The sequence below is a fragment of the Pterocles gutturalis genome, unplaced genomic scaffold (genome assembly GCF_000699245.1).
Source record: "Pterocles gutturalis isolate BGI_N339 unplaced genomic scaffold, ASM69924v1 scaffold9314, whole genome shotgun sequence".
In the NCBI taxonomy this organism is placed as follows: Eukaryota; Metazoa; Chordata; class Aves; order Pterocliformes; family Pteroclidae; genus Pterocles; species Pterocles gutturalis.
In genome coordinates this window covers 53,900-70,402 of record NW_010130703.1, presented here as the reverse complement: position 1 = coordinate 70,402, position 16,503 = coordinate 53,900, and the positions used below count along the sequence as shown (strand labels likewise).

The window sequence follows — 16,503 nt, the reverse complement described above, 5'->3', positions numbered from 1 at the left end:
TTTGGATGAGTGCAGATCGCCCTACACATGAGATTCTCCCTGAGTCCCACGTGTACAAACACAGTACACCTGCATACACAGCTGATGCTGTATGTCACTAACCGTAGGGAGTGCTCACACAGTCTTCACAAGAGGAGAAAGTGAGCAAAAATCTCGTGCATCTTTAAATCAGTTTAACATCAGCTGGGATCAGAACCACTAAAATCAATTAGCTTAAGTACAGGGTTACCACGGAATGTCATAGTCAACTTCAGGTTGTGCTGGTACCTGAAATGTTTGTTTTCTCCTTCACTCTTTCTGAATTTCTTCTCATTTTAACCCTGAATGTATACCTGGATTTGTGGGTAACAGCAATACCTCTGCAAAACTTTTTGTCCTGAAATTACTTGTACTGTACCTAGGGTGTTAACTGCTGCCTTAATTTGGTTGTATTTTATGACCCCTGTTCAGTCTTTATGAAACCAGACCCAAGTTTATTGGATTTTAAAAGCTGAGTAAAATGGTAGTTAGCAATTTAAAATTATTTACTTGTGTTTGGTAAATGGGGAGAGATTATCAGATTCTGTATATAGGTATCATATTTCATATCTTTATGTTATTCGTGTTTCTTGGTGAAGGATTTCTCAGCCGATTTAAACTAAGATGTAGGGATTAGGTTTGTGTGTGCTTCTAGGAGCATGAGAAATGTCCAGAGGGGAGGGTTCAGCTATGTGACGTGTGAAATACCAAAGCAGCAGCCCGAAGGGTTTCTCTCCTGCCAAGTAGTAAACTTCAGAGAGAAAAAGGGAGAGAATGTAAGCAAGCTGGAGTGAATGCTGAGCTCTGTGGCTGGCAATTAATAAAGCAGAGAGGATGAATGAACCGTACTACGAAGTAGTCCAGGATTTCTATACATCTGACCTCAAGAAACCTACACTGAAGGAAGTGAATGTTTGGCCATGCACTGGAAAGAGCAGCAGCAGCTCTGGAGTTTCCTTTTCTTACTCACATGTCTTTCTGTTCCTCTTCTTCTTGTGCCTGATAGGCAGTCTGCTCGGGCACCCTCAGTGTCTGGATTACGGGCCGCCTTTCCAGCCCCCTTTTCAGCTGGAGTTCTGTTCTGCCTATGAAAATTTTGGCTGCTGTGACCAGGAGAAAGATAACAGCATTGCAGCAAAATACTGGGACATCATGGATTATATCGATCCTCGGGGGCATAGACTGTGTGGAACGTATATCAAAGATATCCTGTGCCAGGTAGGGCAGAAGAATAGTATCTGTATCCTCTGGTTTAGGCTGACTTGGGGGTCAGTTGTAGTTCTGGTAGTTTCTTATAGCTAGCTGTGCTGCTTTGAAAAGAGGTGTGGGAGCAGAAGAGTGGGCTGACGGAGTGATAGTACCTAATCCTCAGCATACATTACACGCTGGTTACAAAGCACCTCATCCAAAATCTAACATGCAAAGCTAAGGGGGATTTCTAAAAGTAAAGGTAAAAAGAGCTTGCAAAAGGAAACTGCCTGTCACTTCCTTAAAAACCTCTAGTAACAGAGAATCCACAGCCTCCATAGACATACTTCTGTTGGGAATAATTTAAGTGCAGCTATTGCTTTGTTACAGGAAACAACTACTGACCTCTAAATCCCCTTTAGCAATATTCTGAGTGACTTTCTACTGCTCCGCTTTAAAGATGACTTGTGTTCTCTGCCATACTAATTTTTCATTTTGTTAACTGGTTTGCTTCCATGAAGGTGTCTTGGCTTCTCTTGGATGTATGTACGCAGCCACATATTTAGTTTCTTTTACTTTCTAGGAATGTTCTCCATACGCTGCACATCTCTATGATGCAGAAAACCCTCGGACACCTCTAAGAAACCTCCCAGGACTTTGTTTTGACTACTGCTCTGAGTTTCACTTCAACTGCCGCTCTGCCATCAGCCTGCTGACGACTGATAAGCACATCCAAGAATGCTGCGAGACAAACAAGACACGCTTCTGCAACCTCCTTCACCTACACGATGAGGACTACTGCTTCCCCAACGTGCTGAAGAACACAGCCCTCAACCGCAACCTGGGCTCGGTGGTGGAGGACCACAAAGGCTGCCTCCAGCTCTGTCTGACCGAGGTTGCCAATGGCCTGAGGAACCCAGTGCTCATGGTGCACGCGAATGACGATACTCACCGCATGTTCATCGCTGAGCAGGTGGGCGTCATCTGGGTCTACCTACCTGATGGCAGCCGGCTGGAGGAGCCCTTTCTGGATATTAAAAGGATAGTGCTGGCTACGCCATGGATAGGGGATGAGAGAGGCTTTCTGGGCATGGCTTTCCACCCCAAGTACAAGTACAATCGGAAGTTTTATATCTATTACTCATACATGGATAAGAACAGAGTGGAAAAGATCAGGATCAGTGAACTGAAGGTTTTGGCATCTGATGTCAACAAAGCTGATCCACGCTCAGAAAGGTAAAGTTCATGTTGAATGCTACTGTATGTCATGATGAGAAGTTATTTTTCTCTGTCCCTGCCCTTCCCCCTTGCAGAGCCTGCACATTCCCAGACACCCTGGTTCAGGTGTGTGGCTGAGCTGCTATGAAGCTACTAGAGACAGGCTGGCTCAAGCTCATACTGCAAAACTGAAAACAGGACCCAGGATCTATATTTCCAGGTTATCTTCTCTCTCCGTGTTGTACTCTTGCCTTCTAAAGAGCCTTAAGCCTACTGTAGAATTAACATCTGCCCTGAAAGTGTTTTGTACTGTAGGAGAACAGGGATGCTTCCCTACAGTGCTATACATTCATTTGATCTGATGTGTGCACCTGCCCCATGCCGTTGCTAAGAAGAAAACCTGATCCTCAGTTACAGAGAAGAATTTGTTAATAGCAGATTTATTTTTTCTAAAGTTTCACAATCACTGTAAGATGTTTCTGAAGCTCTCAAATCTACCACCTGCTTCTCATATGAGAAAGCAGCAGCCACCTGTTGCAATCAAAGTGGTGCAATATTTCTGCAGCCTACCTGAATGCTCATTCGTTTCCAGTAGCTACATCTAGAGTTGTTTCTCTTTTTTCTTTGTTAGGAATCTTTTGGAGCTTGAAGAACCAGCTGCAAACCATAATGGTGGGCAGCTGCTCTTTGGTGTGGATGGCTATATGTATCTGTTCACAGGGGATGGAGGGAAAGCTGGAGACCCTTTTGGAAAATTTGGGAATGCTCAGAACAAGTAAGTAGGAGGGCAGTTGAGAGCCTTGAGCTTGTCCACCAAGACACAGGGTTTGGAAATAACGCAATGTGGAAGGATAAAGTAAGAGTGCTTCCGAAAGTGCATGTGCATCTGCGAGTCTGTCCAATGCAGAGTTTCAAGAATTTAAATTTTACATTTTGAAAGCTGAGGGAACCCAATGTGTTGAGGGGGGGAGGAAAGTCTTCTGTGACTTAAACAGGTTGCAAGACATACCAGCTGTTGGTTTATCTCTTTTGGACGGATAACCTTTCCTTTGAAAAGGGGGAAGAGGGAGAGAATTGTTAATTTTCAACTGGCTCTCATGCTGGGATTTGTCGTTTTTCTTTTGTTCTCTTTAGGAGTGCTTTGTTGGGGAAAGTCTTGAGGATTGATGTGGATGGAAAAAGCCCTGATGGAAAGCCTTACCACATCCCTCCTGATAATCCATTTGTGTCTGATCCCAAGGCCCGCCCTGAGGTTTATGCTTATGGGGTCAGGAATATGTGGCGCTGTGCGGTTGACAGAGGGGACCCTGTCACAAAAAAGGGAAGAGGGAGGATATTCTGCGGGGATGTCGGACAGAACAGATTTGAAGAAATTGACATCATTGTTAAAGGAGGGAACTATGGCTGGAGAGCAAAGGAGGGATTTGAATGCTACGACACAAAGCTTTGCCACAATTCCTCTTTGGGTAAGGAAGAAGTTTCTTACAGAAGATTACTTTATTATACATGTGTGTTTACTGGACTATAGCTCCATTTTTCCAGTGAAGCTAAATAATCCAGTGTTGTGGTTAAATGGAGGTTGTTTAATTCTTAAGAGCAGAAATTCCTTCTCCCCAGCCGTGCAGTGTTGGTATGAAATGATGCCCTGCTTATTCAGGGAACTCCCCGTCATACACTGCGCTGGACAAGGTGTTTAGGGTCAAAGCCGGTGCCTTTTGCAAACAGACAGAATTTTCCTGGTAAATTTAGAAAGATGATGGTTTGGGTTAAAGGAGAAAAGCAATATTGCATTTTCTTCAGAAGCTCTGAGCCATGGCTATGGCTGAGGACAGTGAACCAGGCTGACACTGAGACCTTGAAACAAATCCTGTGGAAGTGTGTCCCAGCAAGCGTAGTGCTGCAGCAGAACACCTAAAAGCTGTGCTCTGGGGCTGATGGTGGGTGTGATGGACGAACTCACTTGCTGCCTTTAAGGCAACCACAAATACATATTCTTTTTTAAAGTTCTTTAGAAAGCATGGTAGAAGAACTGGGTATTATTATAATGTTCCTTAAGCTGTTGGAAGAAGATACCTGGTCTCAAGCTCATGTAGATGTTTCTGGAGCATTTATATGAGCAGGCAAGCATAGAGTATGTGTTATCAACATTTCTCCCTTGCTATGCTGGTACCCACAAGGATAAAGCTTTCTGTTTGGTTGGGTTTTTTTTATGACCCAGTCCTCAATTGACAACAAAATTGAACTAGATTTTGCTGTTAATCTACTGTTTTTAATTGTATTTGTGATCTTTATCCTCATCATTAAAGACAAGCTACTTGATCTAAGGGAAAAAAAGAGTGAGGACAAGACTAAAATTTTATGGGATCTGATATTCTACCCAAGAAAGGGCTGAATTCAATTTTGACATTGCCAGAGGCAAAGCTTTTATGTTATAAGTCTCAGGACATAAATGGAGGTAGCACACTTATGCATGTTCAGTGCTGAGAATGTCAGCAAACCTATGAAGATGTTGAGTTAACGTGCAATTGTTTGGTCTTACTCCTCTAAAAATACTGGATTTTGTAAAGACAATTCCTGCTAAAATGATTGGTGCAATCACAAAGCTATGAGATAATACTTCCTGCAGGCTGGTACCTTTCTGCTTTGCTCACTTGATGCAGAGAATCTTGGCCCTATGTGTTGTGGAAGCTCATCATGGCTAAGCCTTGATAAGCAACTATGCAGAGAGCTCCTTAAAGCCCCTGGGTCTGTTGTGTCCTGGAGTAAATTACTGAATTCCTACTGAAATTTAACTGTGCTGTTTGTTCAACTGTACTGGTCCTTCTAGTTGTTTTTGTGTTCACCAGTGTCATTGTGCAATTGCTTATTGATGCTCTCTGGATGTAAATTTTCTCGTTTTATGTTCTGTGTTTAACAGATGACATTCTTCCAATATTTGCATATGGCCGCAATGTGGGGAAGTCAGTCACTGGAGGTTATGTGTACAGAGGATGTGAATCGCCCAACTTGAATGGCCTCTATATTTTTGGTGATTTCATGAATGGGTGAGACTAATTGTTTCCTCTGCAGCTCCCACTCTTTTCCCACATTCACCTTACCTGGGCAAATTAGCATATCAGAGCATCCTGAAACCTTTTCAGCTGGATTAAATGAGAATCCCAAATGTCTGAGTATTTGATTAAGGGCTCTGACCATTATAACATGTTGGTTGGAATTTAAACTCTTAGGCTCGCTTTTGTTCATGTCTGTTTGTCCAAAAGACAAACATTAAAGCCAGTCAGTAGTCAGGGTCCTCACTGACATCTTTTTCCAGTAATGCATGACTTTGACAGGAACTAGTCTTGATAATGGAAACATAAAACACAGGGTTTTATTTTTTCATTTAGTCGACTTATGGCTTTACAGGAAGATGAGGAGACAAATAAGTGGAAGAAGCAAGATATCTGCATTGGTAGCACAAAAGCTTGTGCTTTCCCTGGAATGATCACTTCTTATAGCAAGTTCATCATCTCATTTGCTGAGGATGAAGCAGGTCAGTATTGTGCTAGCTGTATCTTTATTGGAAACTGTACTGTGGGGTCTGTTTTGTAGGGCAAATCTGTAAAACTATGTTGATCCTCACATGCTACTAGAGAGTGGGTGGGCACTGCAAAACAGGTTTGTGGCTATCTCAGCATGGCACGTAGGGTTGGTATGGGGTGCAGAGGGTTCTCCTGCCCTGTGGGACTATTGCAGATCGGCTTGATGGGGAGAGGTCAGGAGATAGATCCTCATATGAGCTTGCAATCTGAACGCTCTAGATTCTGTAAGGATTTTGAACTCCTGTTTGTTTCAGCCTTTCTGTGTCTTTTTGTTGTTGTTTGTTTATGCTGTTTCATTAATGAAAATATTATATCAATGCAGTTTGTTCTTTCATTGTAACAGCTCATCCTCACTTGAATTCTTACAGCTTATCTAACCTCCTCATTTGGTATAAATTCCTTAGTCTTATTTACAACAGCAGCGCTTCACACTGTGGATGATACACCAAGGTTTTATTTGGGGATAAGGGAAGCCACTAATTTGAAAGCTGAGTGGAAACATCTCGGTGCAGAGGATTATTGGTATGGTCACAATGACCAGACCTCTCACCGAGGTGAAAGTACCAATCTCCTGACAAAGACCTATGTAATATAAGAAGTGACTGCAAATTTTTTGAGAACTCGCATGTGCTTTAGCGAGGTCTGATGTTTCATGATTCAGCAGAAAAGAGATCTGCTTGTGATGAAAAGATCCTGGATCATCTGGCTAGCGTATTCTGTCAAAGATGCAGGGAAATGCAGGCTCTTTTGTGAAATATGTGCAATTTTTAACTGTTCTAACAACACGTGGAGTGAGTGGATGTTAACTGCCCCTTCTACTGTTGTTCTTTTAGAAACCAATGTGGTGGTGTCATATAATTTCAAAGACACCAACGTAGTTACTTGCAAAAACTACCTATATAGATTGCCTGGATATTGTACTAGTGGGTGCTGAAGGGAAGGCATGAGGAGTTGCTCTCCTCAGCAACCATAGAGGAATAAGAAGCTTCTGTCTTCTCTGGGTTAGCCAATTTAGCTCTTGTTGGTTTTGTTTCTTGTTGTGTTGGTTTGGTTTTTTTTGGTGTGAGATGGCTAAATATTTGTTGTGTGGTCTTCAACTTTATTTGTAGCTTCTGGCTGCTTCTTGGTACAAACAAGTCTGAAAAAATACATATTTATACAGAGGAAAGTAACCTTTCAGTTAACCTTTTCACTGACATGGGGTAATAAAGGTCCTGCTCAGGCACTGTGCTCGATCAAGGGCTGTTGGCTCTGCGTGAAACCTTGCTGCAACTGTGAGATCATTTGGTGTCCATGAGAGTCCACCTGCACAGGCCAGGGGGAGACCAAAGCCCGTTTGGAAACAAGACACAACTGAGGGAGTGACTGAAGGGATTTTCTTTTCTGACCTTGTGAATTAGTGAAGAGCTAGGAAAGAGAAGGAAATGGAGAACTGGGATTCAGCTTGGGCACTTGAATCTGAGACTGGTTTTCTTTTTTTCACTTCCATTTAGGTGAGCTATATTTCATGTCTACTTCTTATCCCAGTGCCTATGCACCACATGGATCGCTCTACAAGTTTATTGATCCTGCAAGGTTAGTAATTAAAGATGTTTTTACATGCCAAATTCTTCTATGATCACCATGCATTCTCCAGCTATCACAGTAGGAAGAATGCTAAGTAGTACTGATAAATATTCTCACTGACCTCCGCATTCAGTCCTTGATTTTTGTTTACTCACTGTACGTCTGGTGCAACTTTACTCAGTTTTAGTGAATTTATTCCTCACTCATATTTATGCACCTAGAATAGACAGAGTTCGGACGCCTTAAAGGTCTGTGACAGTAAGGATCAAAATAATATCTCCTTGATTGCATATCTGAAGTATAGCACAGTGGTGTTTTAAAAATGACAATCCATATCCTTCATGGTCATGACATCAAATATCTGTGATGCCCTTTCATAATAAATAAATAAATTGCAGTCCACAGTTTCACTCTTCTTTGTTAAGAAAACTAAACCTGGTGGTTCATGCAGCGTTCAAATAATTAGAGCCTGAACATGAGTTTTTCCAAGCAAAATGTTTTTCCCCATTAAGCAGTTATCCCTGCTAAAATCTGTTTTTACAACAATAAGCATGCTTATGTAATTTTTCCCCTTCCAAGCTTTTGGATCTTGCTAAAAAGCATTAAATGAGTTTCAAATCACCCTGTAAAGTCAATACAGTACTAATGTGGCTGTGCTGTTGCCAAGATCTCAGGCACTAACAAAATGAAGGAAAGATATGCTATCTTGGGAAGTTAGATCCAAAGCTAGATAGTTAACTTAAGCTCTGTCACAAGGTGATGGGAATAGGAACTTGGGTCTTTTAGTTGCTGTAACTACTCAGCCTTTAACAGCTGCCAGGAAACCTTTGAACTGCATTAACCGTGGCTGACCATTGTAATCAAATGTTAGACTTTTCAACTAAAAAAATAATTAAATATTTGTGAGCTAGCATAAACATAGAGCTTGAACGTGCTCTATTTCACACAAAAAAATGCCCTTCAGTCCCTCCTTGATGTGCTGTGAAGACTATCAGGATGATACATCCTCTCCTTTTGCCTGCTGTAAAGGCAGAAATGCAGCTTTCTGTTTCACAAGCAGCCTGTGAGAGCCTTTCCAGGCGGCTGCCTGCCTGAGCAGTGGTGTGCAGTACTGTACCATGTTACTATGACTCTATGGGAGGCACCAAGCTCCTGCCAGGAGTGCAATGGCTTCACTGCTCAGAAGGGCTTTCTGGAGAGAAGCCAGCTCTTCCCTCTGCTTTTGGAGCTTCATATCCATCACTTCTAGAGCAGGAACTTTTTCCCTTGGCTGTTTGTAATTTATTCTTGTGTTTTGCCATGTGCCACAGGGCAACTTTAACTTCCCTCAGAACCTCCCAGGAAAATGGATGGCAGCAGTGCCCCACGTCCCCACCTCAGGTTGCCTCTCCAGCAGTACCCTCAGACAGCAGAGGGGCTGGTGTGCCACTGCCTGGATTGGCACCAAATGCCCTCAGTCAGGAGTGGAGGGAGGAAGTGTTAGAAGGTGCTTTAAAAGTTGGAGAGGGGGGGAAAAACCCACCAACCCCCCTAAAAAAAAAAAAAAAAAACCACAACAACCCTGCTTTAGTAACCAGTTTTTTTTAGATTGAAATGCTATGGAGGAAGCACTTGTTTGTTGCCCATGTCTGAAGGAGAATGCTAATCACAAGAAAATGTGATGCCTTAGGTCATGCTTTGCTTTGCTCTGCGCTGTCGAGCATGCCAAATTGGAAAAGCCTGTTCTTATTTGTCCTACAGCAGTTCCCTGGGTGGGGAACAGAAAACACAGTCCTGTTGCTCTTCTTTGCACACACTCTTCCTGTCATTTAACATCTGACAGCTTTACCTTAGGGAAAATGTACTTTTTTGGGTGCTTTTGCACTGTGGGAAGTTGTCAGGGAACAGCAGGAGAGGAACGTGGACACATTTTATTTGCAGTTGTTGCGAGTGGAAAGCACGGTCACTGACAAGCCTCATGTGCAGGGAATGAGACTCCACTCCAAGGTGGGATGCATGAGCCAGTATTGGTGAGGACAACCCAAAGTGACTGATAATCTGAAGTTCAACCAGTGCATCCTCCAGGCTTCTAGGAACAGCGTTGTGCTGTGCCTCCAGCAGCAGGACACGTGGCTGAACACACCTGATCAGCACTCTGGGATTTGGTGGTGGGTTCACGCAGGCAGGCCAGCCTCCCACGCACAAACCAGCCAGCCATTGATGTTGGGTAAAGACAGTCCAGGTTGCCTGGTGGCAGAAACTTGTCCAGGAAGGTGGTAGAAGAGAAGCTGCAGCCTTCCAGCTGCTGTTGCTGTTCAGAGTGGGAGTTTGTGGTTTGCAGTCCTGTGTTGGACAATCAAATTCCACCTACATTACGTTCCAGGTGCCTAAAGTGCTTTCATACCTCTTCCAGCAGAGGCAAATGACAACGGGGGATTGATGTGTGCCTCTGGAATAAATAAACTTCCTTAACAATCTCTCAGATATCTGCATATGGCTTTCTGTTTTTTTAAGGAGAGCTCCACCAGGAAAGTGTAAATATAAGCCTGTTCCAGTGAAAACAAAGAGCAAACGGATACCATTTGTTCCACATGCAAGTAAGTTGTTGGGCTTTAATTTTACTGAGAAGGAAAACATACAACCATCTCACAGGCATGTGACTTAAATATTTAGCAGTCTTAAAAGCTAAAGCACTGAGCAGGAGCAAACTTGAAGTTAGGTTGTTGCATTTAATGTGTGCTTCTGTTGCCTACTAGATGCTCTGCCTTTTCTTAATCCCAGACTGTTTTTTTTTTTCTCCCCCGTAAGTGTTGCCAAGTAATGGACATTGCAAGGGAACTGATGGCTTTGATTGAGGCACTTTATTTGATTTGGGAAGTCCCAGGGCCCATCCCTGGCTCTGTGACCAGCTCCTTGAGTCAAATAATCCCCTCTCTGTAAATCTAGGGGGGGTCAATCTTCCTTTCTCCTGTCCTTTTCCTGTCCTATGTCCCATGCAACTAGGGCAGGGGTTACATCTTATTATTGATTAGGAACAGTGTTTAACAAGTTGAGGTTATCTTGTCTGGGATTTACAGGTATTAGTGTAACATGAAAAATTCATATTGTTAAATCCTCCAAAGAAGTGTGCAAGGTTTCATCATATTCTGTCTGGACTTATTTTTCTTCAGTATGTGTTTGTCATTTTTAAAATTAAACAAACTTTATTTCCAAGAAACCCAAAGCTCTTTTCAAGGAAGAAAAGAGGTTTATATAGTAAGTATTTATTTGAAAACATCAGCTATTTTTCTTAACTGTAGCTCTAATAAGGGTTTATATCAGTTATATCTCTGAATTAGCCTTTTGCCTTAAAGCAGGGATGCTGAACTGTATTTAAATTACTTTCCTCAGAGACTGTCCTTGAGCTGCTTAATGAACCTTCAACAACCAAGCCTCTGAAAAAATCTAGCCCCACTGTAGCTACCCCAATGGTTTCTTCTAAGAAAACTAAAAAAACCCCATCCACCAAAATAAAAGCATCAACAGTGAAACCAGCTCCATCTGGTACAAAGAAACAGAAAATCAAAGCTGAGGCTAAACCTCACAAGCCAAAGCAGGAAGAGAAGGTTGCACACGTTTCCAGAACTACACCAACACCCCCTTGGCCAAAAACGAAGAGCTCCCACCTAATCAGAACCAAGAAGCTTCTTCCAAAGAAAACAGCACCAGCTAAGGAAAGACTGGGGAAGAGGAGGAAGGAGAATAGATTAAGAAGCAGCTTTTGAAGCTCAGTGATGTCACAGAAAAAGTCACTTATAAGATGGTGAAACAAAGGTTTTGAATAGTCACCAAATAAAAGAGAATCAGCTGCCTTCTTATGCCAGCGTGCCCAGGTGTGCCTCCATTGATGTCAGTGTTAGCTGTCTCTGTATGTGTTCTATTAAACAGCACCAGCCTTCTCATAGTCACTTTCTTTGCAAACCCTGCTGTGATGTCCTTTGCTGACAGGAGTTGTTAGGAGAGTCTCTGAGTAACATTCATTTGTAAGATGTGGTTGTGTATGACTGTCTAATAAATCCAAGTGCCTCCAACTTTCAAGACTTGCATCTTTTATCTAAGAATATGAACTAGATGTGTCAATGACTTCACCCCTCTCTTTTTTTTGTCCTTCAACTGAAATGCAGTGAAAGATATATTTCAAGAGTAGTTGTCTTTCAGGCAATGAAATTAGATTTTTTTTTTTAAACAGTATTTTTGCAAGGTATGGATGACCTGCATGTTCCAAAGGATTCAGGAAGGGCTTGAGATGTTCAGCAAATCTTAAAAACAAAAGAACAGCAACAAAAAACAAGCAACTTTCATCAATCCTAGCTACAGCTAAGCACGTGGATTGAACCAGCATCTGACTTCTACCTGAATGTAGATTGGATTTTATGTTTACACTCTTCTACCGTTAGCCTAACAGGGGGCCAAAGCCCACGTCATTTTGCAGTTTCCACGTTACGTTTGTCTCCTGCCGCCCCCCTCTGGACGCGCCGTTTCGGGTTACAAAAAGCAGCACCCAGCTCCCGCAGCTTTCAGCCGCCGGGGACCGATCCACCCAGCGTGGCTGGCCGCCCTCCCTTCCCCCTAGCCCGCGGGGAGTTTGAATTTCGCTCCGCGGGGACACAGGCGAGGGAAGAAAAAAGGGGAAAAAAAAGATTAAATATTTAAAACCACAGAGGCCCCAGCGAGGATCGAACTCGCGACCCCTGGTTTACAAGACCAGTGCTCTAACCACTGAGCTATGGAGCCACCTACCGGACTGTTTTCTTCCAACAATCCCTGTATGTCTCTAGCGCTCCCGGCCGGTCCCGGGCCCTGCACCCTCCCACTGTGCGAACGGGGGGCGGCGGCGGGTGGGCCCCGGCAGGGTCCGGGTGCTCCTGCGGCCTCGGCGGTGGAAATAACGCAGCTCACAGTGTTACCCGGCAGTGCAGAAGTTAAGCTGTCAACCCATGAAGTGTGCGAACAGCGAGAGCTGCTGGGTTAGCCTGTGTTTGGAGAGGAGAGGAGGGGTTTAATGAAGGACCCCTCCCCGGGACCTGCAGGAAGGGCTGGCCTCGAAGTGCAGACCAGCCCCGAGCACGGGGCTCTGGTCAGTTTGTTCACCACAAGTCCCAAGACTGCTGGATTGAAGGGTCTTTAGGATGAGCTGTCTCACCATAATGTGAAACTCTGAGTGCCTGGACGACCCTCCCCTGAATTAAGACCCTCCCTCACTGGTTTTGTTTTTTTAATCGAAGCAAGAGAAGAACTAACCAACAGCAGTTAAGAAAAGATAAAAACTAACCAATTCTAGTTGGAGGGATGTGGCAAGGAAGACAAAACTGTCGATTTGAACGTAAACACGCCTTGGGACTGCAGCTGGGGGTGGTGCACCTGTGACACCCCTGATGCGGAGACAGGCCCCAGAACTTTCCCCTTTCCCCCATGGGGCGAGCTGCCCACGGCAGAGGTGTGTGTGAATGCAAATCCCAGCCCACCTGGCACGGCATGCACTCCTGCACGGCGTTTAACCAAGGGGGCCTTCCCCCGCCATCCACGGCTGGGTGCACCTGCTGCAAATTTACAATAAAATTGCCATCGCAGGGAGAAGTATTTTGTTGGCAAATAGAGGCTGGTGGGGAGGAGGGCTTTGGGGACTGCTGCAGTGTTTTCCATGCTGTGAAAGAGGGAGAAGTTGCTCCTACTGATGCAGGATTTTGGGAGGGAAGGCCATAAAAGATACAGTTTTGTGAAAAGTGTGTGTGTGGGAAGTCAGTTAAATGGAGATATTATAATCAGCTTGCTGCTGTAAACCTTCTTGGGTTTTGGGAAATAACTGTTAGAGAAAAATGGGTTTAATTATCATGCAAATAAACCCCAGGTCTAGGTTGATCAGGATATGAACCACATGGCAAGATAGGTATTGTTTAGCCTTAGTTTCTCTTTTCATTTTTACAGAGAAAGGAAGTGTGCAACCATTGAAGACTTTCTCCTTTATGTAAAAGAGTCAGTCTGTCACTTGCAGCCCTCCTCCATGGAGCGTTTAGGTGAAGGTGAAAACGTAAGCTGTGGAGAGGAAACTGAGAGACACCACTCTGGAGTAATAAATCCGAGCGGTTCTGCTGCACGCTGGGGCACGTTCTGGAAAAGCAGAGATGGTTTGCTGGGTGCAGGCTTCAAACTGTGCGTGACCAAAAGTAAAGCTCCTTGAAATGAGAACAGACATAAAAAGCTGCATTAAGGAGTTAACGACCTTTCATCTATCCCGCACTCCACAAATCATGAACTGGGTTAACTTTTTAAAAAAAAATTTCACCTTCTCTTTAAATGGACATGATCTCTGTGGACAAACTAGACCGGTTCTGGTGAACTCTTGTCTTGTTGTTTATGTAAGACACTAAAATTACTTTAATATATCTGCTTTTGACCTCTAATCTTGCAGTTGATAAATTAATGAAGTTTCACGTTTCTTTGATGGTGGCTTTTTTCCCCTTCCCTTTGAAGATAGTGACGCTGTAGAGCTGGTAAAGCTCTTCCAAAGAGGGTTAAAATGTCTGTGGTGAGTGCTCTGCTAATGCCTCGGGAAACTGAAATATAAGCTTAGCTTGTTTTATAACCTCAAAGTAAGAGCAGACTGTCTTACACCGTTCCTGCTCTAAGACAAACCTACCTTCATCAGTCTAACAGAGCTGAGCAGCAGCATGAGATGTATTCTGAGAACACAACAGTGTTGCCATCAAGTTTTTTGTGCAGTATGTGGCTACCTGTCGCTATTGGTTTTTAAGTTAGGGCTGTGGTTGCCCTGCTTCCAGATTCCTGTTGCTGCCTGCTTCGAGCTCGCTGCAAGGTGGGCTACGCTTCAAATGCTGCGTAGCAGACAGTCTTAGTGGGATTTATGATGTGTGATGGAGGTACTGTGCTATCAGTAAGCCTTCTAGCTTCTCTTTGTAATAGAAATGAGGAAATGAGACACTTCTAGGATGCAATTAATCTCACCTGAAAGTAAACCTCTAAAATAAGTAATCTGAATTGTGGTCTAGAAGTGCTTGTTCCTCAGTTGGCTGGGAAGGGAGTTGATGCTGAAAATGTCAGCAGTGAAGTGCAACACATCTCACTGGGCGTGACAGGTTCATACCAACCAAGCTCTGCAGGTGACCAGGCAGACACCCTGCTGAGACCTGGCTGGGGAGGGACACAGCACCGGCTTTGCTGAACTTGCACAGCAGCACTCCATGGCTCCTGCCTGCGAGCTGCTGACGCTCGCCCATCCTCTCAGTTTTGTTTGCACTGGAGTAAGCTTTAGTTTAGTTTAACAGTCTTTTGCTTTAGATGTTTATACTCGAATAACCGTAGCTGGAAAATTCCCAGCAGAGGACCAAAAGAATTTTTAGGGAGACGGCAAGATAAATTATATGTGTAAAGAAAACTATGAATACTCCTGCAACTAGACACAGATTTTGAAAATTAAGCATTTAGGCAATAAAATACCTCTAGTCTTCTGTTTGTTGCTGCTGAAAGCCACTAGGTGGAACCTAAGCACTGTGTGAAAGGATGAGGAAACTGTAACAGACTTCAAATGCTGAAAAGAGTGAATTATCACCACACTTTTTTTTTTTTTTTTTTTAAATCTGTAGGACAACTTACCTTTAAAGATGTGCCAAACATGTAAAGATCCACGTTTATATATGCCCTGTGAAATTTCTGCTGATTTGCAGTAAGATTAAACTTGTGTTGTGTGTCCCCCTTGCTAAATCAGGGCTTTCCCAAGCATGCTTTCATTTCACCTGGTTTGGTGAATTGATGCTGATAAAAGTGGAGGGCTAAGAGCAGCTGTTTAATGAAAGCAAGCAGGCAGTCCCTTTGCAGACTGCCTTGCTGGTGTAACACATTTGGGTTTTTCTTTTGTGTAGAAGAGTTTTGACAGACAGACACTGCCAAGGTAGGGAGGAATGCTGAAGGTTAGTGGGAGCAGCAGGCAGAAAAGTTTCCCTTCCCTAAGGAAAGCTCTTAGAAAGGAGCAGTATTTGAAAAATATATTCTAGACCTCTACACCAAGGACAGGCATCGAGTTAGAAAACAGGGTGGCCTAGTGTAAGAATGTAGTCTTGCACTCAGTCTGGACCAAGGCTGTTATTAAAAAATGACGTGGTTGTCCCTGACCATCCTTAATAGCCCCCCCCGAACAAATATGTGTTTAGCTGTGTATAAAGCTGGTGTCAGTCTGCAGATGTCAGATGTGTTGCTGTAAATTTACAGCCATCTCGCTAATGTCTTGCATATTCCATATGATCTTACTGCCATATCTTGCATTCAAGTGCTAACAGGAGAACCAAGTCAAAGAAATGAATCTTCAAACAGCTGGCTCATGGATTATCACTAGCAAGCCTCTTATACAGCAGTATTATCTTTTTCTAAACTCCTTTGCCTGGCTTGCCATCCAGTTCCCTGCTGGATTCAGTTTGCTGGTGTTTTGCAGGATTCAGTTCTTCGTTGCACAAACCACCTATGAGCTTTGGGCTGCAGCACTGTATGAAATAAACAGCAGCGATGCTGTTCTCTGCAGATGTGGTGTGTCTCCTAACAGGTTGTTGTGGCTTGCCTACCTTTGTCCTCTTCACATCTGATTTTCTGTGTCCCAGGGGCAGCTTAGTGCACTTGGGATTAGCTCGGCAGAATGGGCGTGCTCACCTTTCCTTGTCAGCCTCTGTGAGAGAAGACTTGCAGCACAACTCTAGTCTCTTTATGAAACAGGATGTTCTGGGGTTCTTAATTGTTTGACAGGTTCAGTGCTGTTGGTTTTGTTCCTAAAGAAACTCTATAATAACCTAAAGATGTCTGAGTTTAATATATTCATTTCAATTGGCAGGTGCTGTTGGATTGCTTTGTTTTGTAAAAATGCAAGGGTGTTTGGTTTGGTTTTTTTTTGGAGTAAAATGTTATGAAAATC

General features: G+C 43.5%; 1 protein-coding gene and 1 non-coding gene across 2 annotated transcripts; one reads left to right on the top strand and one right to left on the bottom strand.

Annotated features, from left to right (window-relative positions):
• The first annotated feature begins 822 nt into the window (after positions 1-822).
• HHIPL2 (HHIP-like 2) lies at positions 823-11,314 on the top strand. Its single transcript, XM_010080320.1, has 9 exons — positions 823-1,236; positions 1,790-2,442; positions 3,056-3,199; positions 3,559-3,890; positions 5,342-5,468; positions 5,811-5,956; positions 7,499-7,580; positions 10,065-10,147; positions 10,941-11,314. The coding sequence occupies exons 1-9, from the start codon at positions 853-855 to the stop codon at positions 11,312-11,314; spliced, it is 2,325 nt and encodes a 774-aa protein (XP_010078622.1). The 5' UTR covers positions 823-852.
• A 936-nt stretch (positions 11,315-12,250) lies between these two features.
• Positions 12,251-12,323, bottom strand: TRNAT-UGU. The gene has a single exon. It is a non-coding gene; the product is annotated as a tRNA-Thr (tRNA).
• Positions 12,324-16,503: the final 4,180 nt, after the last annotated feature.